The 20253-nt window shown below is 46.1% G+C and overlaps 1 protein-coding gene and 1 long non-coding RNA gene across 2 annotated transcripts; one reads left to right on the forward strand and one right to left on the reverse strand.

The window, feature by feature from the left end:
• The first annotated feature begins 13795 nt into the window (after positions 1-13795).
• LOC112270076 lies at positions 13796-14840 on the forward strand. The gene is made up of 2 exons (XR_002962385.1): positions 13796-14371; positions 14459-14840. It is a non-coding gene; the product is annotated as an uncharacterized LOC112270076 (long non-coding RNA).
• A 1743-nt stretch (positions 14841-16583) lies between these two features.
• LOC100824552 lies at positions 16584-18424 on the reverse strand. Its single transcript, XM_003560469.4, has 2 exons — positions 18043-18424; positions 16584-17637 (listed from the first exon to the last, which is right to left on the reverse strand). Exons 1-2 carry the CDS (start codon positions 18286-18288, stop codon positions 16759-16761), a joined length of 1125 nt encoding a protein of 374 aa, XP_003560517.1. The 5' UTR covers positions 18289-18424; the 3' UTR covers positions 16584-16758.
• Between the last annotated feature and the right edge of the window lie 1829 nt (positions 18425-20253).

Genomic DNA, 20253 nt, shown 5'->3' on the forward strand with positions numbered 1-20253 from the left:
GCGGGCCGGACGGAAATAATTTGTTTTTTGTTTTTTCCTGGACGCTGTATTCTGCGATTATGCTCCGTGGGGTAGGTAACTGTAGAATAGAAATTCAACGTAACCTGACAGAGTTTTTTTTGAGCGGGTAAAATATATTTCATCCGCATATAATGGCTACGCTTATATGAACTTCTCGGTTTATTAATTACTAGCAAAAGAACCGTGCGTTGCTACGGATACTGAAAAATGCATCAAGATGGAGAAGTGCCTTCTTGCCCGATGGCAAACTCAATGGATATCTTGTCCGTTCTTTTGAACCTAGAGATTCCTATTTAAAATAAATATGTATTTGCCTTCAACTATGAGGCCATGCACGTGGGCTGCCCCCTCTCTCGAGGGAGGAACTTGGACAAAATAACACTCTTTTTCTTTGGAACTTTGACAAAATACCATTTTCTAAAATATTTTTTGATGCAAGTTTTCCATCAAGACCCACGTGCCAGTATTTTCAGGACGAATTTGGCCCTGCCCCTTAGTTGCTGATCGATTCGATCGATGTTTATCTGCTGGATGCAGACAGACGAGGCGAATCGGGACATGAGAGAGGTCAGGGAAATCGGGATGCCAGCGCCGTTAGATGATGCCGCCGCCGCCGTCCGCATCTCCCGGCCGAGGCCGCCACGCCATCCCATCGTCGGACGCTGCCGTCATCAGTCCAGGTCGCCGCCGTCCTCCCTGACCGATGAGCGCGAAGTTGGGACGTGCTGCTGCTGGCCCAGGCAGCGAGGCGAGGGCTCCTGCACGTCGGTCGAGGTTGTCGCCCCCTCCCCGATGAGCCCGAAGCCGAGACGTGTGGCAAGGGCGCGGTTCAGCGGTTGGCAGCCCTGTCAGCAAGGAAGAGCAGCGTCGCGAGGGCTCTCTTGAAGCCAGCCACCCAATCGTCTCTCTACCTATGTCCCTTCTTCTCCTCGAGCAGCACTACTAGAAATCACAAGTTTCCCTAGGGTAGATGTGTTTCCCTAGATCCGATTTTAGTTACTCTAGGTAAAGTAAAGGTGCAAATAGTGTAACTCTAGGTAAAGAAAATTTGCATCCAAAAATAAATATGAAGTAAACTTTACGTTGAGTTTATTTGACCCCTAGGTAAAAAATGCCACCTGGCTGAGGAAAAAAAAGCTCATGGCGGGCAATTTGCTTCCCTTTTCGGGTCCATCCCGCCCTTTTTCACCGTCACGCGCGCGATGCTTTGCAAGGGGCGCACAACGCTTTGCACAGGCCCAGTCGACAGCGAGAGAGTCGAGCGAAAATTTTCTGTTCTGTGGAGAAGGACCGCTCGGGTTGCTTCTCTTTCCCCTCTCGCAGTTGTCCTCCTCTCGCAGCCCTCCTCCTCTTGCTGTACCCACACCGCCCCACCCTCCCTGGCCAGCCCCGCCCTCCTCCTCTTGCTGTACCCACGCCGCCCCACCCTCCCCGGCCAGCCCCGCCCTCCCCTGCCCACCGTACCTGCGCTGCGCCGCTGTTCCCTTCTGTCTCCGCTCCTCCCTGCCATACTCGCAGTCTCCGCCCCTCCCCGCCATATCCGCGCCGCGGAGAACTGCCTCCTCCGTTGTCAAGATGGGCGTGCCGCCTGTGAGGATGCGGTCGCGGTGACCGTTTCTGGAGGGATTCGCCGAGGAATCTTGGCAGCAGCGGGCTCCCTGTGGTGGCTGCCCCTTGACCACTCCCCTTCTGGTTCGTGCTCTCTCATCTCAATTTTCTCCAGCGCTCTCTCTCTCCCTCTCTAATTTCTAATTTTATTTGCTATGTGTCATGATCTATGTGTCTTTGTAATGATTTCAGTTGAATGATTTGGTTGTCTGAAGCAACGATTTGCTTTTGCTGGCTGTGATGTCTCAATGATTTGTGAAATCATGAAGTTTTTATCAATTGATATAGTTCCGTCTGCTACATGTGTTATCTAAATATCTTATAAATTGAAGGAGCGTTGTTTGTGTGGCACATGCTCCAGTGGCAGACCTAGAATTTGGTCATGACGGGGGCTAAATTTCAATGGCCAAAGTATATAACTAATTTATTGATGCTCTTGTATGTATTTTGAAGGAGCAATTGTGTGAAGCCTACTGTTCAGAAGTAAATGTTTTGAAAGCTTGGTGTTTCTGAAGCTTGCTGTTTAGAGGAATGTATAATATAGATACGACCAAGTGCAGTACTAATTATAGCATTATTTTGCTTTGTCTAATTAATTTGTACATCGATTCTTTTCAGAGAAATACCAGTTTTTGCTGGCCAGATTGAAGGAATAAAGGACAAACTGGTCTTTTGTGCTACAAAGCAATCAAGTAAGCATTCCATGTCTTCTGAACAATTCCGTGACTGGATGTACAATGGTTGGGATGAAAGTGGAAGGCATTCTCAGGAATGGATTAGAAACACCAATGAATTTGTGAATCATGCTTTTGATGGGGTTCGTAGTGCCAAGTATGGAATTCGCTGTCCTTGTGCAAAATGTTGCAATGATATTAGAAGAACAAAAACTTTGATGACCTCTCACCTCTGCCAATGGGGTTTTATGCCCAACTACTATAGATGGACATCTCATGGGGAGCAGCCTAGAAGTGAACCTTTAAATCACAATACAGACTTGCCAACACTTTAGAGGAAATGTTGTGTGACTTTGGGGATTCTATGCATGTTGATAATGATGATAATGTAGAAGCCGAGCCTACACCTGATGCCAAATCCTTTTATGCAATGTTAGCTGCTGTTCAAGACCCCCTGCATAATGTAACAAAAGTATCACGCTTTAGAGCAGTAACATAATTGATGGGCATCAAGTCAGACTTCAACCTTTCAGGAGAATGCATCAATAGAATACTAAACCTAGTAGGGGGCATTCTGCCCGAGGGTCACACATTGCCATCTTCTTTGTCTGATTGCAAGTCTTTGTTAAGTGGTCTGAAAATGCCGTATATTAAAATAGATGCATGCATTAACCATTGTATGTTATACTACAAAGAAGATGAGAAAAAGGTAGTGTGTGATTTCTGTAAGGAACCAAGGTATAAAGAAGTTCCATCTGATGTCACTCAAAGGAAGCGTAAACAAATCCCAAGGGCTGTCTTTCGTTACCTTCCATTGATTCCAAGATTGCAAAGATTGTTCATGGAGCCAGAAATTGCAAAGCATATGAGGTGGCACATGGAAGGCATGAGGGAAAATGCTAACATCATGGTTCACCCAGCGGACAGTGAATCATGGAAAGGTTTCAATGAGGATGGATTTGCAGACGATCCCAGGAATGTGAGGTTGGTAATGTGTACGGATGGCTTCAATCCATTTAGTTTCGGGGCAACAACATACTCTTGCTGGCCTGTATTTGTTACTCCTCTTAACTTACCCGCCGGTCTTTGCTTGAAAACAGAAAACATATTTCTTAGCATGGTGATCCCTGGACCAAAGGGTCCCGGCAAAAACTTCAATGTGTACATGCAGCCTCTAGTTGATGAGATGAAAGAGGCGTGGAGGAGGGGGGGGGGTACAAACCTGGGATAGTTTTCGCAAGGAAAATTTCAATATGAGGGCAGCCTTCCATACATCTGTGCATGACCATCCTACATTTGGAATGTTTGCCGGGTGGCCTACCCATGGTGGTTTGGCTTGTTATGAATGTGGGGCAGATTCACAAACAACTTGGCTTGATGATGGACACAAATGGACATGGTTTGATAGCCATCGTAGATTTCTGCCATCTGACGACGTGTTTCGAACCCAGAGACATGCCTTTTCCAAAGATACAACAATACATGATGTAGCTCCACATAAGTTAACAGGGGAACAAGTCTTTGCTTACGTGAATGAACGTAAGGAAAATAACTTTGCTGGTTATAATGTCACACATAATTGGACACACATTCCATCCTTGTGGGAGCTGTTGTACTTCCCAAAGCTTTTGCTTCCTCACAACATAGATGTTATGCACATTGAAAAGAATGTTGCTGAAGCTATATTCAATACCGTTCTTGACATTCCTGGTAAGACTAAGGACAATGCTAAAGCCCGCCTTGACCAAGCAAAGCTATGTAGTAGATCCAAGTTGGATCTTCAAGAAAAGCCCAACAACAAATGGGAAAAGCCTAGAGCACCATTTTGTTTGACTAGGGACCCAAAAAAGGAAGTCATGTTGTGGTTTAGTAAGCTCAAATTTCCAGATGGATATGTGGCCAATATTAAGCGAGGTGTTAGCTTAGAGCAACTCAAGATACATGGCCTCAAAAGTCATGACTACCATATTTTTATGGAGCGGCTGTTGCTTGTCATGATGCGAGGGTATGTAGATGATGCTGTGTGGGAGGTTTTAGCTGAGCTCAGCTATTTCTTTAGATTTCTTTGTGCAAAAGAAATCGATCCTAATCAAATGAGAAATCTGGAGGCAAGCATTCCAGTCATAATCTATAAATTGGAGAAGATATTCCCACCGGGGTTCTTTGATTCTATGGTGCACTTAATGCTGCACCTCCCTTACCAAGCTAGAGTTGGAGGGCATGCTAAGTATCGTTGGATGTATACTTATGAAAGGTATGTTCCTTGTCATGCATTTTCATCGAATTGGTACTATCATTTCCTAGTAAATACATTAACTCGCAGCATGTACATGTAGGTTAATAAAAAGGGTTAGAGCTAAGGTTCGTAACAAGACACGTGTGGAGGCTTCAATATGTGAGGCCTATCTTGTTGAAGAGATAGCAAATTTTATCTCTTTATACCTCCCTGATTATGTGTCTACCTCAAGAAATCGCCCCCCACGTTATGTGCAGTCTGACCTTCTTAGTAAAAGTACCATTTCCTTGTTTAAAGAAAGAGGTTGGAAAACTGGAAGGGGGGAGTCTAGGACATTATCAATTGAAGAGTACAAGACATCAATGATTTTTCTCTTAACAAACATGGAAGAAATGGATGACATTGTCAAGTAAGTGATATTTTTCACTAGTTCCTTGCTCATCAACAATTGTATACATTGCCAAGTAAGTTCCTTTACATTACCAACATTATCAAATGTAGGCAATTCGAACTTGAACAATGGAGGCGTCCTCGACCACCAACTCAAAAAGAATTAGACAAGCTAAGGCGTAATGGTGCTGGTGTAGGCAAACCAGATTTGCTAGATTGGTTCAAAACCCTGGTAAGGATCTAAAATTGAAACATCTAAAATTAAATTGTATAATACATAAACTTACTAATAATATGTTGTATTGTACAATTGTTGCAGTGCATCAAGGATGCCGCTATTCATCCTGAATTACGCAAAATTTCACGAGGTTGTAGTATGCGAGTGAAATCATATGACATGTATGAGGTCAATGGGTATAGATTCCGGTCAGACAAATATGAAAAATCTAGAGGAGACCTTTCAACTACTAACACTGGGGTACTTGCACTTGGAGTTGATGATGCTACTAATAGAGAGCTAGAATACTACGGTTTTATCAAGGACATTGTAGAACTGAAGTTCGATGGTGATGATGAATTGGCGATTGTGATGTTTGACTGTCATTGGTTTCACCCAACTAGAGGAATCAGGCACTTGAATAGATTTGGACTAGTTGAAGTTGCACATGAATCCAGCAATCCAGCAAATGAGCCTTTTGTTATTGCCAACCAAGTATCCCAAGTATATTTCGTGCCCTATTCTTTCACCTCTTCCAATCTTAATGCTTGGAGAGTTGCGTACAAGGTTCCACCGTTAGGCAGTCAGCCAATTCCATCAATTGATGATTACACCGAAGCACCAAGCGCTAGTGGAGATGTCTTTCAAGAAGTTACTGATAATGCAGATGGTTTTGTTGCCCACCTAGGAATTGATCTTGATAACATGACTATTAGTGGTTCGGATGAGGTGGTTGATCCAAGTGAGTTATTTGACATAACCACAAGGCACGGTGTTTCTGGTAGAAGGGCCGGGCGGCATGTGGTAGAAGAAGAAGAATGTCCTGAAGAGATCATAGAGCATATTGAAGAAGATGTTGATGATTTTTGAACATTATATGTTCTTGTATCCCTTCTAAACAACCTGTGTGCTTTTATTATCCGTTGTGAACAATCTGTATGCTTTTACTATCTGTTATGAACAATCTGTGTGCTTTAAGTATCGATTGTAAACTTCTGAATGAATGTGTTCTTGTATCCATTCTCAACAATTTTAAGTATTTTGGATTGTGTTTCTTATCTTACTGTACCTCTATCCTTATTTATGCATTTTCATCCCTATGTTAATATGTGAAAAAATTTGCAGGATGACACTTGGGAGAATAGCAAATCGCTCTGTCCTCGCCGTTCAGAACCCAGCTCCTGCTGAGAACAGTGGTAATGGTAATGTTTCTTATGATGGTTACACAAGAGGGCTTTCAGATCTGCCACCTGCTATTCAAAACAAGGAAGATCGTCCATTGATTCGACCTATCGGGAAGACGTAAGTTCTGTCAACTTGCACAATGTCATATCTGCTTACATGCATGTTGTTTTCTTTGTAATATAGCATGTATGTGCCTTCGTAGGCATTGGAAGGATATCCCTAAGATAAGGAAAGGAAGACGACCTTCAAGTGTCCTTACATGTCTTCTCAAACGTCATCATCCTGGGGTTATTGATTATGAAGGTAAGCAAGTACTTGCAACAACATGGGAGCACTATCAGGCAGTAAAGGACAATCTTCTTCATTCAGTTGCCAACAAAGTTGTAGATGCTTTTTGGGTAAGATGATAACCAATATTCATCATTTTTTAGCACTCCTAAATGCTGTCCTTAATTACACACATTTTCGCAGCTGAGGTACAACTATGAAGATGATTACGAAGACATGGCAAATCAACATGTTGGAAGGTGCTGCAAAGGCCTATTACAAGTATCTTTTATTATGCAAGAATACAAGCAATAGTTGACCACTTTCGGAGCACCGAGAACACCAATATTAATGACAAATTGGCTGGAAAATACTACTTGGAGAAAGATGAATATTTGGCACAAATGCCAACCTGGTGCAGCAAGGCTGCTTGGGCTACTCTATCTGAAGAATGGTCAACTCCAGAGTGGGTTGAGAAATCAAAAACAGCTCGTGTCAATCGTACCAAATCCACCTTCAAGACACACAAAGGTGGCTCGAATTCTATGGCAACCATTAGCCAGAAAATAGTAACCAGCTAACTAAACTTATCTCTTCTCAATGATCGTAATCACCATTACATATAGCTACTATTAACTAAATCTTCTCAATGCAGTCTGAACAGAAAGGACATGAAGTAAACCAGATTGAATCTTGGGTCTACACACATAGAGGAGAAGATGAGAACAATCCTGATATTCTTAACACATCAGAATCTACGGCATGCCTGGTACGTGCTTACGGGCCCTATTCTGAACATGTAGTTTGTTTAGATTGGAGTCAATTTAAATTTCTGAATCATGTGTTTGATTGCATAGGAACGTTACACAAAAAAGGCTAAAGAGTTGCATGGTCCGGAGTTTGATTGGAAGAAAAATCCCATCAGCTCTAGAGCCCGGCATGACTGCTCTTTGGGGAGGCCCCATGGTAAATGGGCTCTTTTCAATGGGGCTGTCAATGACACCGACGTAATTGCTGATGTTAGAGGCGGTCTTACATCCTCAGCAGCCTTCAAGCGTCGTCGTTCAGAGCAAATGGTAGATGAGCTTAGAAGGGAGCGTGAGAAGTCTACAAGGGCAGAGACTTATGCCAACAACATGATGTCATGGGGTATGGGCATGTATGACCATTGCAGTGGCGTACAAAAGCTTCTTGAGGTGCTCTAAACCTAATATCAATGATTCTAGTTACTAAAATTATCACCTTTGCAAACTGACCACTTGTTCTGGTTTTTTTTCCAGACTTTGGCTATTAAGCAAGGTGTGCCCATCAACGAAATTCCACTTCTTCCACCTCCACCACCTGCTCTTTCACCATCTTCGCCTTGTCGGTCTCCACTTGGATCTCCAAATCACGTATGTAATCATCTTTCTCAATCTGATAAACAAAGAAATAGCTATTTTCAAAGCCCATCTCTTGTGGCGCAGATTTCGAATGGCAACCAAAATTCTCCAGTCTTGTGTGCTCAAGAACAAGCAAATAATTCTTTTGTTCAGGTATGTCTTCTGAAATAAAACCCATCCCAAAAATGTCATAACCGAACTGTCCAAAAATTATCATTGTGGGCATCTTGATCAGTGTTATATAGTTTAGAGTATCAAAACCGACTACACATCATGTAAGCAATAATCTGGTCACCATAGCATGTGATAAACACAATATACAGAGTGATTCGGGTTTGATATAAATAATAAGATTTCAGAAAGTAGATGCCATGATCAGAGTAGAAGCATGTGAGCATCATAATTAAGAGTGTGGTTCAGCTCAGATGCAAATAATTAATAGGTTTCTCACTGGAGCTTGTTCAGTATGGACTTTTCCTTACTCATGACCTGCTCTCTGCTAAATGCACAAAACTTCCTTAACCTGTAAATATAGTTCACGTTTGATGTACATAATCAGGTTTCACAACCAAGTCTCATCAAGTTTTATCTGACACACAACAGTTTTGAGCGTTTTATCTGACACACAACAGTTATGAGCTTTTGATGTAAAAGATAGTTTGATTGTAAGCCAAAGAATTGAATCTAGCTTCAGCCTGCATTGTATAGGGTAGTTCTAAAGGATTTAAGATAGTAATGTTTACAAAAACCACATGTGTTAGACCTTTCTTAAATGGTTAACTCAACAAGCTTTACATGAGAATTACATTTACATGACTACATAAAGCTACAGAGAAAAATCTTACCCTAAGAAACGATTCAACTGAAAACCGAATAATTATTTACCTGCTATATTACGTGCTTTGCTGGTCACGGACAGGTTTGCTAATTGGACATACGTGCTTTGCTGGTTGTTCCTTTTTCTCCCCCAAAAGACTAGAATCTCGTTGTCATGTAATTTGATGCCTTTTTCCAGATCTGCACTCTTGAGTTTTGTTTGTCAATACACTGATCGACACACTGTTCTGTGCTTTCTTCTCACAATAGAGAAATGCTATTATCTTTTTTAGGATGTCATATTAACTGTGTGTACAGCTTGAGAGATTGCAGCCCTTTTGGCATAATTACTCCAATGCATGTGAACATAAGTTTAGTACGAGCATGCTTGAATATATTGATATTACCACATAATTACTCCAATGCATCAGAACATATGAACAGAGTGAGTACATGTAGAGTTGCTTTTAAGTTAAAGGTACATACTGACTAGATATCTAATGAGATGTTGTTAATTACTACCATTGTATATATTGATGCTACCACATGATTGTCGTCTTATTTTCAGGAGCACAATGCCAGCTCAAATTTTTCTGCCGCCGAGCCTGTGCATGCTGCAGATCAAGATGCGTTTGGAGGTTTCTTCAATGAGATTGCAACAGGCGCAATTACGTTCTCATCGTTGCTCATGAGTAGCCATAGCAACTGAATAGGTCTTGCTTATGTAGTTTTTGGGAGTAGCAAAATCTAGCTACTTACTGATATGTGACAATAGTTGATATGGGACAATAGTAGACATATCGTGTCATATTTTTTGGCCAAGCTAACTCTAGCATGCATGTACTGATCTCATGTACTGATCTGTCACGGCTGTAATCTGATCAGACATGTTATTTGAACGAAGACTGAGAATGAGTGAATATAATGTCTCCTGTGAAGTTTCTGTTGGTTATTAATTTCTGCCCCATTCGAATATATTTGAATTACGGTCATTTCAAATTCAAATATTGTCAATATGAATTTATATATGGTCAATATGAATTCCATATGGTTCCCTAGAGTGCAGTTTAGATCTTACTAGGTAAAGTCCTCTAGGGAAAGATGATGATGTGGCAAATCTGATTCAAATATTGGTTCCACACCTTTCCTTAGAGGTAAATTGACCCTAGGGATCATAACTTTTCACGTTGGCACATAGCTGCCATGTGATCTCTTTACCTAGAGTTCCAGCCACTAGGAAAATAAATATTCCCCTAGAGTTGTACAAATGCCCCTAGGTAAAGCCCTCTTTCCCCACCATGCTATACCTAGGGTTTTTTTCCTAGTGCGGTCACTGGGTAAAACCTTTACCTAGTGTTTTTATGCTTTCCCCTAGAGTATTTGGTACTACGGAAACCTGTGATTTCTAGTAGTGCAGCCATGGCCGCCACTGCCTTGCTGCTGCTTATGCTTGTCCCTGGGCCCTCGCCTCGTTCCCTCTTCTCTCTCTCTCTCTCTCTCTCTCCCCTCGCGAGCAGCCATGGCCGCCGCCTTGTTGCAGCTGCTTATGCTAGCCCCTGGCCTCGTCCCTCTCCCGCGCCCTGGGGGCCACGCCATGGCCACCCTGCCCATATGCTCTCCTCCCGTGCTGGGTGAGGTCGCCCCTTGCAGCGGCACTCGAGTTCGGGTTCGGAACATGCTGGCACCGGTGGAGCTATTCATCGGCTGCCGGATCTGAACCTGGACCTTGACGAGGACCAGCAGCACAATGTATCCAGCGCCCGCGGAAGATACAGATCGAGGCCGTCTCTGCCCAGCCCGACAGGCCACAGCTGGGAAGATCCACTTAGCATCGGTCAGAGGGTAGAGAGATGGGGAGAGAAGGCGATTGTGCGTGGGATCGTTTTTTTTGTTGCACACATTAGGTCAGGATGCGGGGTACCTCCGTGTGTCATTAGTTTTTTAAGTGCGGGCGCAATGGACGGACGTACGGCTGCGGTCGTACCATCACCACCAACTCCAATTTAATATATTGTTATAGATTACCAGAACGTTTTGTTTATAAGCTTTCGTGATCGCTAGCAACCTGCACTGCATTGGTAAATTTTACGAGAGTAAAATACACCACTAGTTCATGAACTCGGCAAAAATGAACACTTTAGTCCACGAACTCGGAAAACGCATACTTAAACCCCTAAACTGGGACTACTATGTCACTTTAGTCCAAACATGTTTCGGCGAGGCTTAAATGCCACGTGGCCGCCACGTCGGCTTCGGGCGGGACCGCGGGATGCTAATCGATTTTCTCAGGATTTTTTTTTTGTAAAATCACCATGCCCGAGCCGCCCGCGAGAGGCAAGGCGGCCGCACCTAGACGGTGATCCTGGGCCCTGAGAACCACGCCGTTACCACCGCCGCCTCGCCTAAGGTTGCTATCAAATCCACAATGCTCAATTTTGACGAGAGGACGTCAATGAAGGGATCGCCGACGCAGATGTGGCGGACATGTGGCATGTTTAAGCCTCGCCGAACCGTTTTTGGACTAAAGTGACACAGTAGGTCCAGTTTAGGGGTGTACGTGTGCATTTTTTGAGTTTGTGGACTAAAGTGTTCATTTTTGCTGAGTTCATGGACTAGTTGTGTATTTTACTCTTTTACGAAGTGTGACAAGCTAATTTCTAATTCTTTTTTGCGACGAATTTGTATTCAACATACAAATACAGTGCTTTTGTTTAGCTAACATAAAAACTTCTTTTCTTTACATCAGACCAGTTTATTAGCATCACTCTACATTTTTAGTTGAAAATAATTAGAGATGAAAAAAAAATCTTGTCCTATAATTAAAAAAAAACTGTCTTTCAGTTTTCTAAAGAGTTTTTTTGGAGATTCACACAATGTCCCATTGCCCATCGGACTAATTCCCTCAAGATTTATGGTATCACACGAATTCAGCATAGATCGTTTCCGATCACCGAAAGCCTCCAAAGAAAACTTGTGGATCATGACTTGATTGATATTACAGGTTCTTCTACTCCATCATTCTCTCCATCTTAATGCAAAACCATAGCCTTAAATCCTCGCTTTTATATTAAATGAAGGACTAGTAAAATTCCACTCAAAAAGTGGTATTTTAAAAAAAAAACTTGATTTGGGATTCAAATTTGGAGGTTTAAACCATAAGTTAAGAAACTACTACAAGATAGCCCATTTTTTTAATTGAGCATTAAAATTTGTGTACAGACTTGTAAAATTTATCCCAATCTTATATACCCATGATATGGCTCTTTGCCAATGAGTTTAGTTTTTGACATTTTTTAGGTCTTGTTTCTTTTTCTCCCTATTAAACAACTCTAAAAAATGGTGAATAATTAAATTTGCACAAAAATTGATTTTTTTTTGCGAGAACAAAAGTGGATTGTTTTTAAATTCTCCTTGATGAAGCCCTTGTAAAATTCCAACTAAAAAATGTTAGACTACATCATAATTTACAATAAAGAGAATAACAACATAACAATATCCTTCCTGTCAACCTTGACAAAGATGGATGCGCAGTATCCTTCCTGTCAACCTTGACGACTTTTTCCCACTTGTGTCGAGGGCTTAGTCTTTGCCGAGGGCCAAGCGTTTGTCGGGTGCATTTTGCCTAGTGCTCGGCATAATTAGTAAGCCTTTGCCGAAAGCCCGATGAAGAGCTCTCGGCAAAACTCTTGCACACGACAAATAGTTTGGCCTCCAATGTGCGTGCGATGATGCAGCTTCTGCTCTTGGTCGGTTGTTCTGTCGTATATTTTTTCTGGTGGTGCTCCATCGACGCGCGAGATTGGCGGTGGGCGTTGAAGAAGACACTGCCAAGAGCCTTTGTACCAGACTGTATTTTTCGTTTTTTCTGGGGTCGTTTTTTTCAGTTTTGCTGGTAATGTGTGATGCTGTCCCGCTCTGCATGTTTCTTTTCTGTGTGTGTTCAAGCGTGTATTCGCGTCTTGTATGGCTGCTTGTGGTGATTGGGCCAGCGACGACTTCTAAAAAGAACAAAGGAAGAAGGAAAGCATTGCGCAACTCGTAGGCACCGCGTCTCTCGCAAACACTTCGGTTCAGCGTTGAAAGGCAGCAGAGAATCAGCGATGACCTATGAGGGTTCTGTTCTCGACGTTCTTATATCTTTTCGTAACACCAACACGCGTGTTACCCATGCAGTTCCTCTCCTACTCTACTGCATCAAGCACTGCTTCATGCCTTCCCGGCCGTACGTACTAGGCTGAATCGACTCATCTCACGAATTACAGTAAGCAGCAAAAACAGTCTAAATTCAGTCTGAACACAAATTCAGTCTGAATTCTGAAATTCTCAAGAGGCCGGAGGCGGCGGCTCTGGCCGGAGTGCCGGACTGCCATACTGCCGAGTATGGTCAAACTGGACATGCTGGTGAGGGGCGGTGCCACTACAGTAGATACCATCATGACAGATCCGAAAAGAATAGCTGCGTTTTTTTTGCGCGAAAAAAGAATAGCTGCGTTTGAGGCCACACCAAGAAAACCTAGCGTTTCCCGAGCCGCCCGAAGGCGAATCAGGGGGCAATCCAGCAGCAGCCCCGCCGCCAGAGAAGCCAGCCCTCCTCTTCCAGTCCCTCGCCGCCGCCCTTCCCTTATCGCTCGCTCCTCTACTGCGCTTCCCGATGCGCTGCTGGCGCAGATCCAGATCCGGCCGTCACGGCAGCGGCGCCCGTGTCCGCTTCCTGCGCCGGGGCTCCGGCACCCCTTGCTGCTCTCCTCCTCCTCCTAGCTCGCATGGCGCCCCTTGCTGCCCTCCTCCCACTCCCCGGCGGCGGCCGTGGATGATGCGCCAAGCCTTACCGCTGGAAGGCGACCCATCTCCGCCGCCATCAATCCCGACGGCCTTGCCTCTCCATCGCCGGCGGCGGCGGCGTCTGGGCCTGCTCGCGCCGACTTCCCTCCCGTGCCCACCCGTCCTCTGTCCTCTCGTCCCTTCGGCGCTCCCTTCCAGGGCCGGCCCTGGGGCCAGTGGACGCGAGCTGAGCTCGGGCCGATTACTTGGTGGGCTCCTGGTTTCTGACTAGCTTGGCTCGGCGCGAAGGCCAGACGAGCCTGCTTCCCACCTCCGCTCAGCATGAAGGACAGACGGGCTCGGCCCGAGCCCAAGCCGCCATATGCAGATATGCCCGGGGCAGCTAGTAGGCTGGGGCTCGCTCGTCCGCCTTGACGGCTTGACCTGGTGGTGCAGCAGTGCAGCTACACCGGGCAAAGTTCTGGCCGTATATATGTGTCTATGTGCAGTACGGTCCTGGCCCAAGAAAACCTCCTAACTTCAATCGAATCCCCATCGTTTTCTCGTTATCTCTTGCCTGACTCGTGGCACTCGCGCTCGTCTGTGGATAAGTTGACAGATCGAATCAATCGGCTGATTTTTCGCCGCTCCTCCGCCTTGGGCAGCCAAGCCTTGCGGCTGCACCTCTCTGCCCAGGTAGCAAGCCGGTTCGAGTACTGCTCCTCTTCAAAGCCTACTGCTGTCATGCAACATGCATCGCTGATCGTCTTGCAGGCTGCATCGGCGTCGCCGGACAACGGGAGTACGGCACTAGGTGAGCTATCTTTACCCGACTATCTTTGATCTATAATTCTTTATGTTAGTTTCAATTTGTTAATTAATCTAGTTCGTTAAATTTCAGAACTATTGTCATCTAGAAAGTATCCATCAGGAAGTGAGAAAAGAAATGAGACGATGACATGATAGAATCGCAGAAAGATCCATGGATAAAGATTTGAAGAGTAACACAAGCATATCCAACATAGCAAGAAATCCAGATGAGCGGGCAATAGTAGTTGTTGTGGAAGAAGAAATTCGTAGATGAGATTGATGCTAAATAGCATCATCAATTACTTTGCATCAAGGAATGTTAGAATAATTTTTTACGGTAATATGTATAAACTTTTTCATATAAATGTAACTCTTGATTCATCGTTAGTATTTGTTAGTGAATAATTTTTTACGGTAAATGTATAAACCTTTTCATATAAATGTAACTCTGGTTTCGTACCGGACCCTTGAAATCTCAGGACAAGGCCTACTCCCTTATGTTTGACGTTACTGTGGTGGTCGCGGGGAGCCCATGTGGCATGTGGGTGAGATCTGCTTCCTCCGGCCGCCCGAGCAGTTCTAGGGTTGCTTACGTTTGGTGGCTCCCTGGATGCGCGCATCGCCTTCTCCTAGTGTCTCCCTCCCTCCCCCCCTATAAACTTCTGATCTCCTTGGAATCCCCTTTCTCAGATCCACGGTGGTGTTTTTCCCTTCGGTTTCTTCTGCAATGTATGCTGACTCCTTTGGATGTCTTTGCTTCGTCTTTCTCATCACTACTTGTTTCCTTCCACCATAGTTGGGTTATCAGGGCTTCGAGCCCTCCTTTTCGTGGCCGTACCCCGTCTTTTAGGGCTTCCACCCCCCGGAGGAGAGTGTGGAGGACTCCGGCAAAGAGCGGCAACCATGCAGTCAAGTTCGACTGGCTTGATACTGGTGGGAGGTGTCACTTAGCGAGACCTTAGATCGGTCCCCCTCTTGTATCTCCTCTCCTCGTGCTCTTGCAACGATTTCCCTCCTTTGAGGCTTCCTCCCCTCAAAGATTTGAGCAAGAGCAGCAACTGGATAGCCAGGTTCGACCAGTTTGATGAAGATTGGAGATGTTGAACCCCTTTTGGTTTATTTCAAGGTCAGTGAGCAGGGCCTCTTGATGGCGGTACACTTGTGCTTTAGCTTCCTGCGCTTAGTTTGGCGGTAACACTCGCTCGCAGCGATTTCTTTTCTTCCTTTTCACATGTGTGTGGTTGTTTTTTCTCTTGTAGTTTCGATAGCCATGTCTACGTGGGTTGTCTCTTGTATCTACATGGTATGCAACTCCGTAACAATATTCAATATATACTACTCCCTCTGTCCTATACTAATCAAAAATATGGATGTATCTATACCCAAAAAACCTTTAGATACATGTAATATTTTGTCACTTAATATGAGACGGAGAGAATAGTATTATCTATCGAGCAATATGAACGGTTGCGTTTGCTATGGAGGTTGATTCTCGTGATCTTTTTTCTCTATCCTTTTTCTTTCTAGCTAATCAACAGTTTTATTTTTATTTTCCTTAAAAAACGTTTTCTATTTTATAAAATTCAGGGCAACATGGTTCTGCAACAACCTAATATATCCTCACTAAAGATATGGATCTCAAATTGAAAACGTCTACTGTATATTAATTGCCCTGTTAATCAACGGTCAGAAACAGAATTACTGTAATATATACTGAGCGAGTCAGGTGCCGTGAAATATCCTGCTCGCTGCTTAATTAGCCGATGTAATCACGCGCCGCTGCAAAGTTGAAACGTGCGCCACCAAGTTGCCTGCATCGATCGGATCCTCGATCGTCTGGGATTAGGCATACACAGGAATCGTTGAATTGGCCACGCAGGGACGAGGAATCGCCAATGCCGCATCGGTCGTGCAGGCTACTAAGGCCAACGACAGTTCCACCGAAAGCCTCAACTGATCAATGCTTGCCTATTCTGGACGTCCGTGGGATCTGCACGTAAAGGTAAATCCAACTTTTTTACACGTATGCCGCACGTACGTGTGATCTGCGGCCATATATCTGCTGAGGCGTGGTTTGCTTTGAAATGTGGAATCATATTGTCATACGCACTGTTATACGAAGTGCAGCCAAAAGTGCAGCAACATGCCCTGAATTCCACAAAACGGAGGACAAATTTTCTGTCGATCAAACTAAACACATGTTAAGACGATCGAACAAATAGAAAAGTAATAGATTTTACCAAAGTAACTAAATAATATTACAAAAGAATGCAACAGTTTGTACGTACATTAATTCTACAGCAACTAAGGTACACTACGCGGAACACTAGTACTCCACATAGCATCTCTTTTCTAACACATAGAAGGGAGACCAAGAATGCCCGCACGCTATTACATCAATGATTTGAGCGACCGGGCTTTCACAGGCTTCCTCCACCTCTTCTTCATTGGGCTCTTCCTCTTGACATCACCATGAACGCTGACAACTCGGGGTTCACCATTGAAGCCGAATGCGTCGTCGCTGCTCTCCTCATCGCAGCCGGCGATCCAACCCATGTCGTCGCATTTAGGTTCATCGATGTGTGCTGCCGCTTGGTAGTCTGCAGCATCAGTTTGGGCTTTCTCACCTGGGGCAGGAGCAGCATGATCTTCGGCTGGTGCCTTCTCTTGTTGTTCAGTAGGTGGAGATTGATCTTGTTGTTCATCAGCAAGCGGCATATCTTGCAGGGCGCTGCCTGCCAAGTGCCTCTTGCTGCGGGATGGTCCGAACCCGGCATAATAGTAGAACCCCTCGCATGTGTCGACGACGGCCTTTTTCTTACGCAGCTTTGAGCTCCAGAAGGTCTTGGAGGCTGCTGACGAAACTGGTGGTGCCGCACGCTTGCGATCAGTGTGGTACAAGCAGTACGAATTGGGCTTGTTCACTGGCTGCGGGCAGAACCACCTCTTGCCATCGTTCTTCTTGCACGTCCAGAGTTCTGGTTGTCTGGCAGCCACTCCGTTATCTTGTTCAGTCTTAAGCTTTGCCTTCTTCCTTGGCTCCCTCGCATTCTTGTCCTCCTTTGCCAAAATCCGTTTCCCAGCCATCTTCTTGGCAACCTTATTCGGCGGTGTGACGTTGACCCCGTCAACCATATCTACAGCTACTGCGTTCTCCTGCTCCTCCTCGACCTCCTCCTTGATGAAGGAGACAGGCATGTTGGTTGGGAGGAGCCAGCTAGCCCGGAAGGGGACACTGACGAAGTAAGTCAGCATGAAGAATTCCTTCTCCTAAACGATTGAAATGAAGAATACTGGGTTAATTAGAAGGGAAAGCGCGCTTGAAAATGAGGCGTGGATCTATGGTTGAACCCCGACGCCATCTCCGCGATTCCCAACCTAGCTGTGCCGCCGGCCAGAAATTACAACGAGGGAAGGGTAGCTAACGCTTCCTAGACCTCGATCAGGCCGGATCCTACCAACAGAAGAGCTCCCTGCCTGCCCATTTTGACCCGCGGGTGAACCCTAGCGCGACATGCACGAAACCAGACGGCGCGAGCAGCGAGAAGAACTGAATATAGCAGCGAGTAGCATCCGCACAACAAGCGAGCTAGGGACTCATACCACAGAAAGCAAAGTGGAGCGGAATACAAGGAGTGGAGCGAGGAGAGAGGAAGAAGGCGATAGGGTGCTGACCTGGGGATCCGAGAGGTCGAGCTGGCTCATGAGGTCCCATGGCGACAGGCTGAGCTCGCACAGCAGCCCAGAGCTGGGAGCCTCAGCCGCGAAGCTTCCTCCCCCAGTGTGGGATTCGTCGGCGGAGGGGCTGGCCCTCGCTGGCGGCGGGGGCGGGAGCTCGAATCGGGGTGCCGGGTCGGGTGCCGCGGCGAAGTCGTAGGCGGAGCCGAGCACCAGGCGGGAGGCGCATCTGCGGATCCGCATGGCCGGGCGGTTGCGCGCCCCGTCGGAGCTAGCGAGGGGAGGCAGTGGATCTGGGTAGCTAGGGTTTGGGATTTGGTACGAGAGCGGCAGCAGGGAGATGGTGGATGTCGAGCCTGAGACGAGTCGGGTGAAGAGCTGACGAGGGGGGGGGAGGAAATATTCTACGACCGGATCGCTCCGCCCAAGTCGCTGGAGGCTGGGCCCTCCCGCGCGGTTGACACGTGCAGAACCGATTCCCATTCCCGACTTCATTTCCAGCCCGTAGCCTGTACGATGTTCTAATTCCCATGGCTTGTTGTGATATATATTGCAAAAATAAAAATATCTTCTCGATCTCAGACACACACTTCATGCGCAGCGAGGTCTCCTGGTCCTTACAGCGTGTTTGATTCGGGGGAAATCAGACTAGGGAATGGGATATGAGAGTATACGAGACTTGACAACCCTGTTTGTTAAGCGGGTATGGGAGTTTAGAAGAGTAGAGGAAAGGGAATTAAGAAGGTAAACTTCCGCATATCTCTTCCCTGGGGTCCTCCTGGTAATTGAACCTGGGAAAGGGAATTGACCTTGGTTTGCACGTTCCACAATTGGTGGCAACAAAATTCCCGCGCCTAAACCCACCAAGCAAACGATGGAAAGCAGCCATCTCCTAAACTACCGTTCCTAATTCCCACCCCCACACCAATTAAGGGAATAGGACTAAATATCAACTTCCCATGACTAATCCTCCATCAAACTCTCATCAATAAACTCCCAATCCCCCTCCCTGCTTTTGCCAAACACGTTGTTAACGTCGGTCTACGGCCCCCAGGGTGAGCCGGAGAAGCTTCCCTTTATCCTGGCCATCGATCCTTTCCAGGTCATTCTCCGTCAGACGGAGGAACGTGGCCTCTTGCAACCTGTGGGTACCTGCTCGGTCCGTTGCAGGATCTCCTTGTATGCCGATGACGCCGGCATTTTTGCCAACCCCCTCAGGTAGGAGATCTACTCCATTTCGGCCATCTTACAGCTCTTTGGCGAGGCTAGTGGCCTCGTCACGAACATCTCCAAGTCCGAAGCTTTCCCGATCAGATGCGATGGGGTAGACCTAAATGACATCCTCACTGACTTCTTGGCTAAGATCGCTTCCTTCCTTGTCAAATAGCTCGGCTTGCCCCTCCACTTTTGTAAGCTGCGCAAGATCGACTTCCAGCCTCTCATCGACAAGGTTGGGGGTCGCCTCAAGGGTTGGAAGGGTAAGAACCTTTCTCGGGCTGGCCGGGTCACGCTTGCTAAGGCGGTGCTTACCTCTACAGTGACCTACCACCTCTCCGTGATCATTCTGCCGAAATGGGTGCGCTTGAAGCTTGATAGGATTTCAAGGGGCTTCATTTGGAAGGGTGATGACAGCGAGACGGCTGGGGGAGGCCATGCCCTTGTGAACTGCAAAATTGTGTGCCGTCCAAAGCCCCTCGGCGGTCTGGGTATCGCCGACACTGAGCGCTTTGGGAGGGCTCTCAGGCTTCGCTGGCCTTGGCTCAGATGGACGGAGCCGGACAGGCCCTGGGTGGGCTCCAGCCTTCCATGCGACAGCTACGATATGGCCCTTTCAAGAGCTTCCACCCGGTTCACGATTGGCGACGTCAATTTGGCTCAGTTTTGGCTTGACAATTGGTCTGGAGAGGGGGCCTTCTGCTCCCCCCCCCCACCCCCCCGAGCTATTCAAGATTGCGACCCGGAAGAACAGATCGGTGCACAAAAAATTGAGCAACAAGAACTGGATCAGAGCAATCAGTCGGCTTTCCTCCCTCGAGCAGCTCCGCGAATTCCTTGACCTAGCCAGGATTGTCAGCTCCACTGCCTTAGACCCCGGCAGACCGGACTCCGTCACCTGGATCTAGACCCAGGACGGCGTATACTGTTGTCGCTCGGCCTACCGGGCCCAGTTCATTGGCTCTCACCCGTGTTTTGAGGCCTCCAAGATTT

Source organism: Brachypodium distachyon, chromosome 1 (assembly GCF_000005505.3).
Source record: "Brachypodium distachyon strain Bd21 chromosome 1, Brachypodium_distachyon_v3.0, whole genome shotgun sequence".
Classification (NCBI taxonomy): domain Eukaryota; kingdom Viridiplantae; phylum Streptophyta; class Magnoliopsida; order Poales; family Poaceae; genus Brachypodium; species Brachypodium distachyon.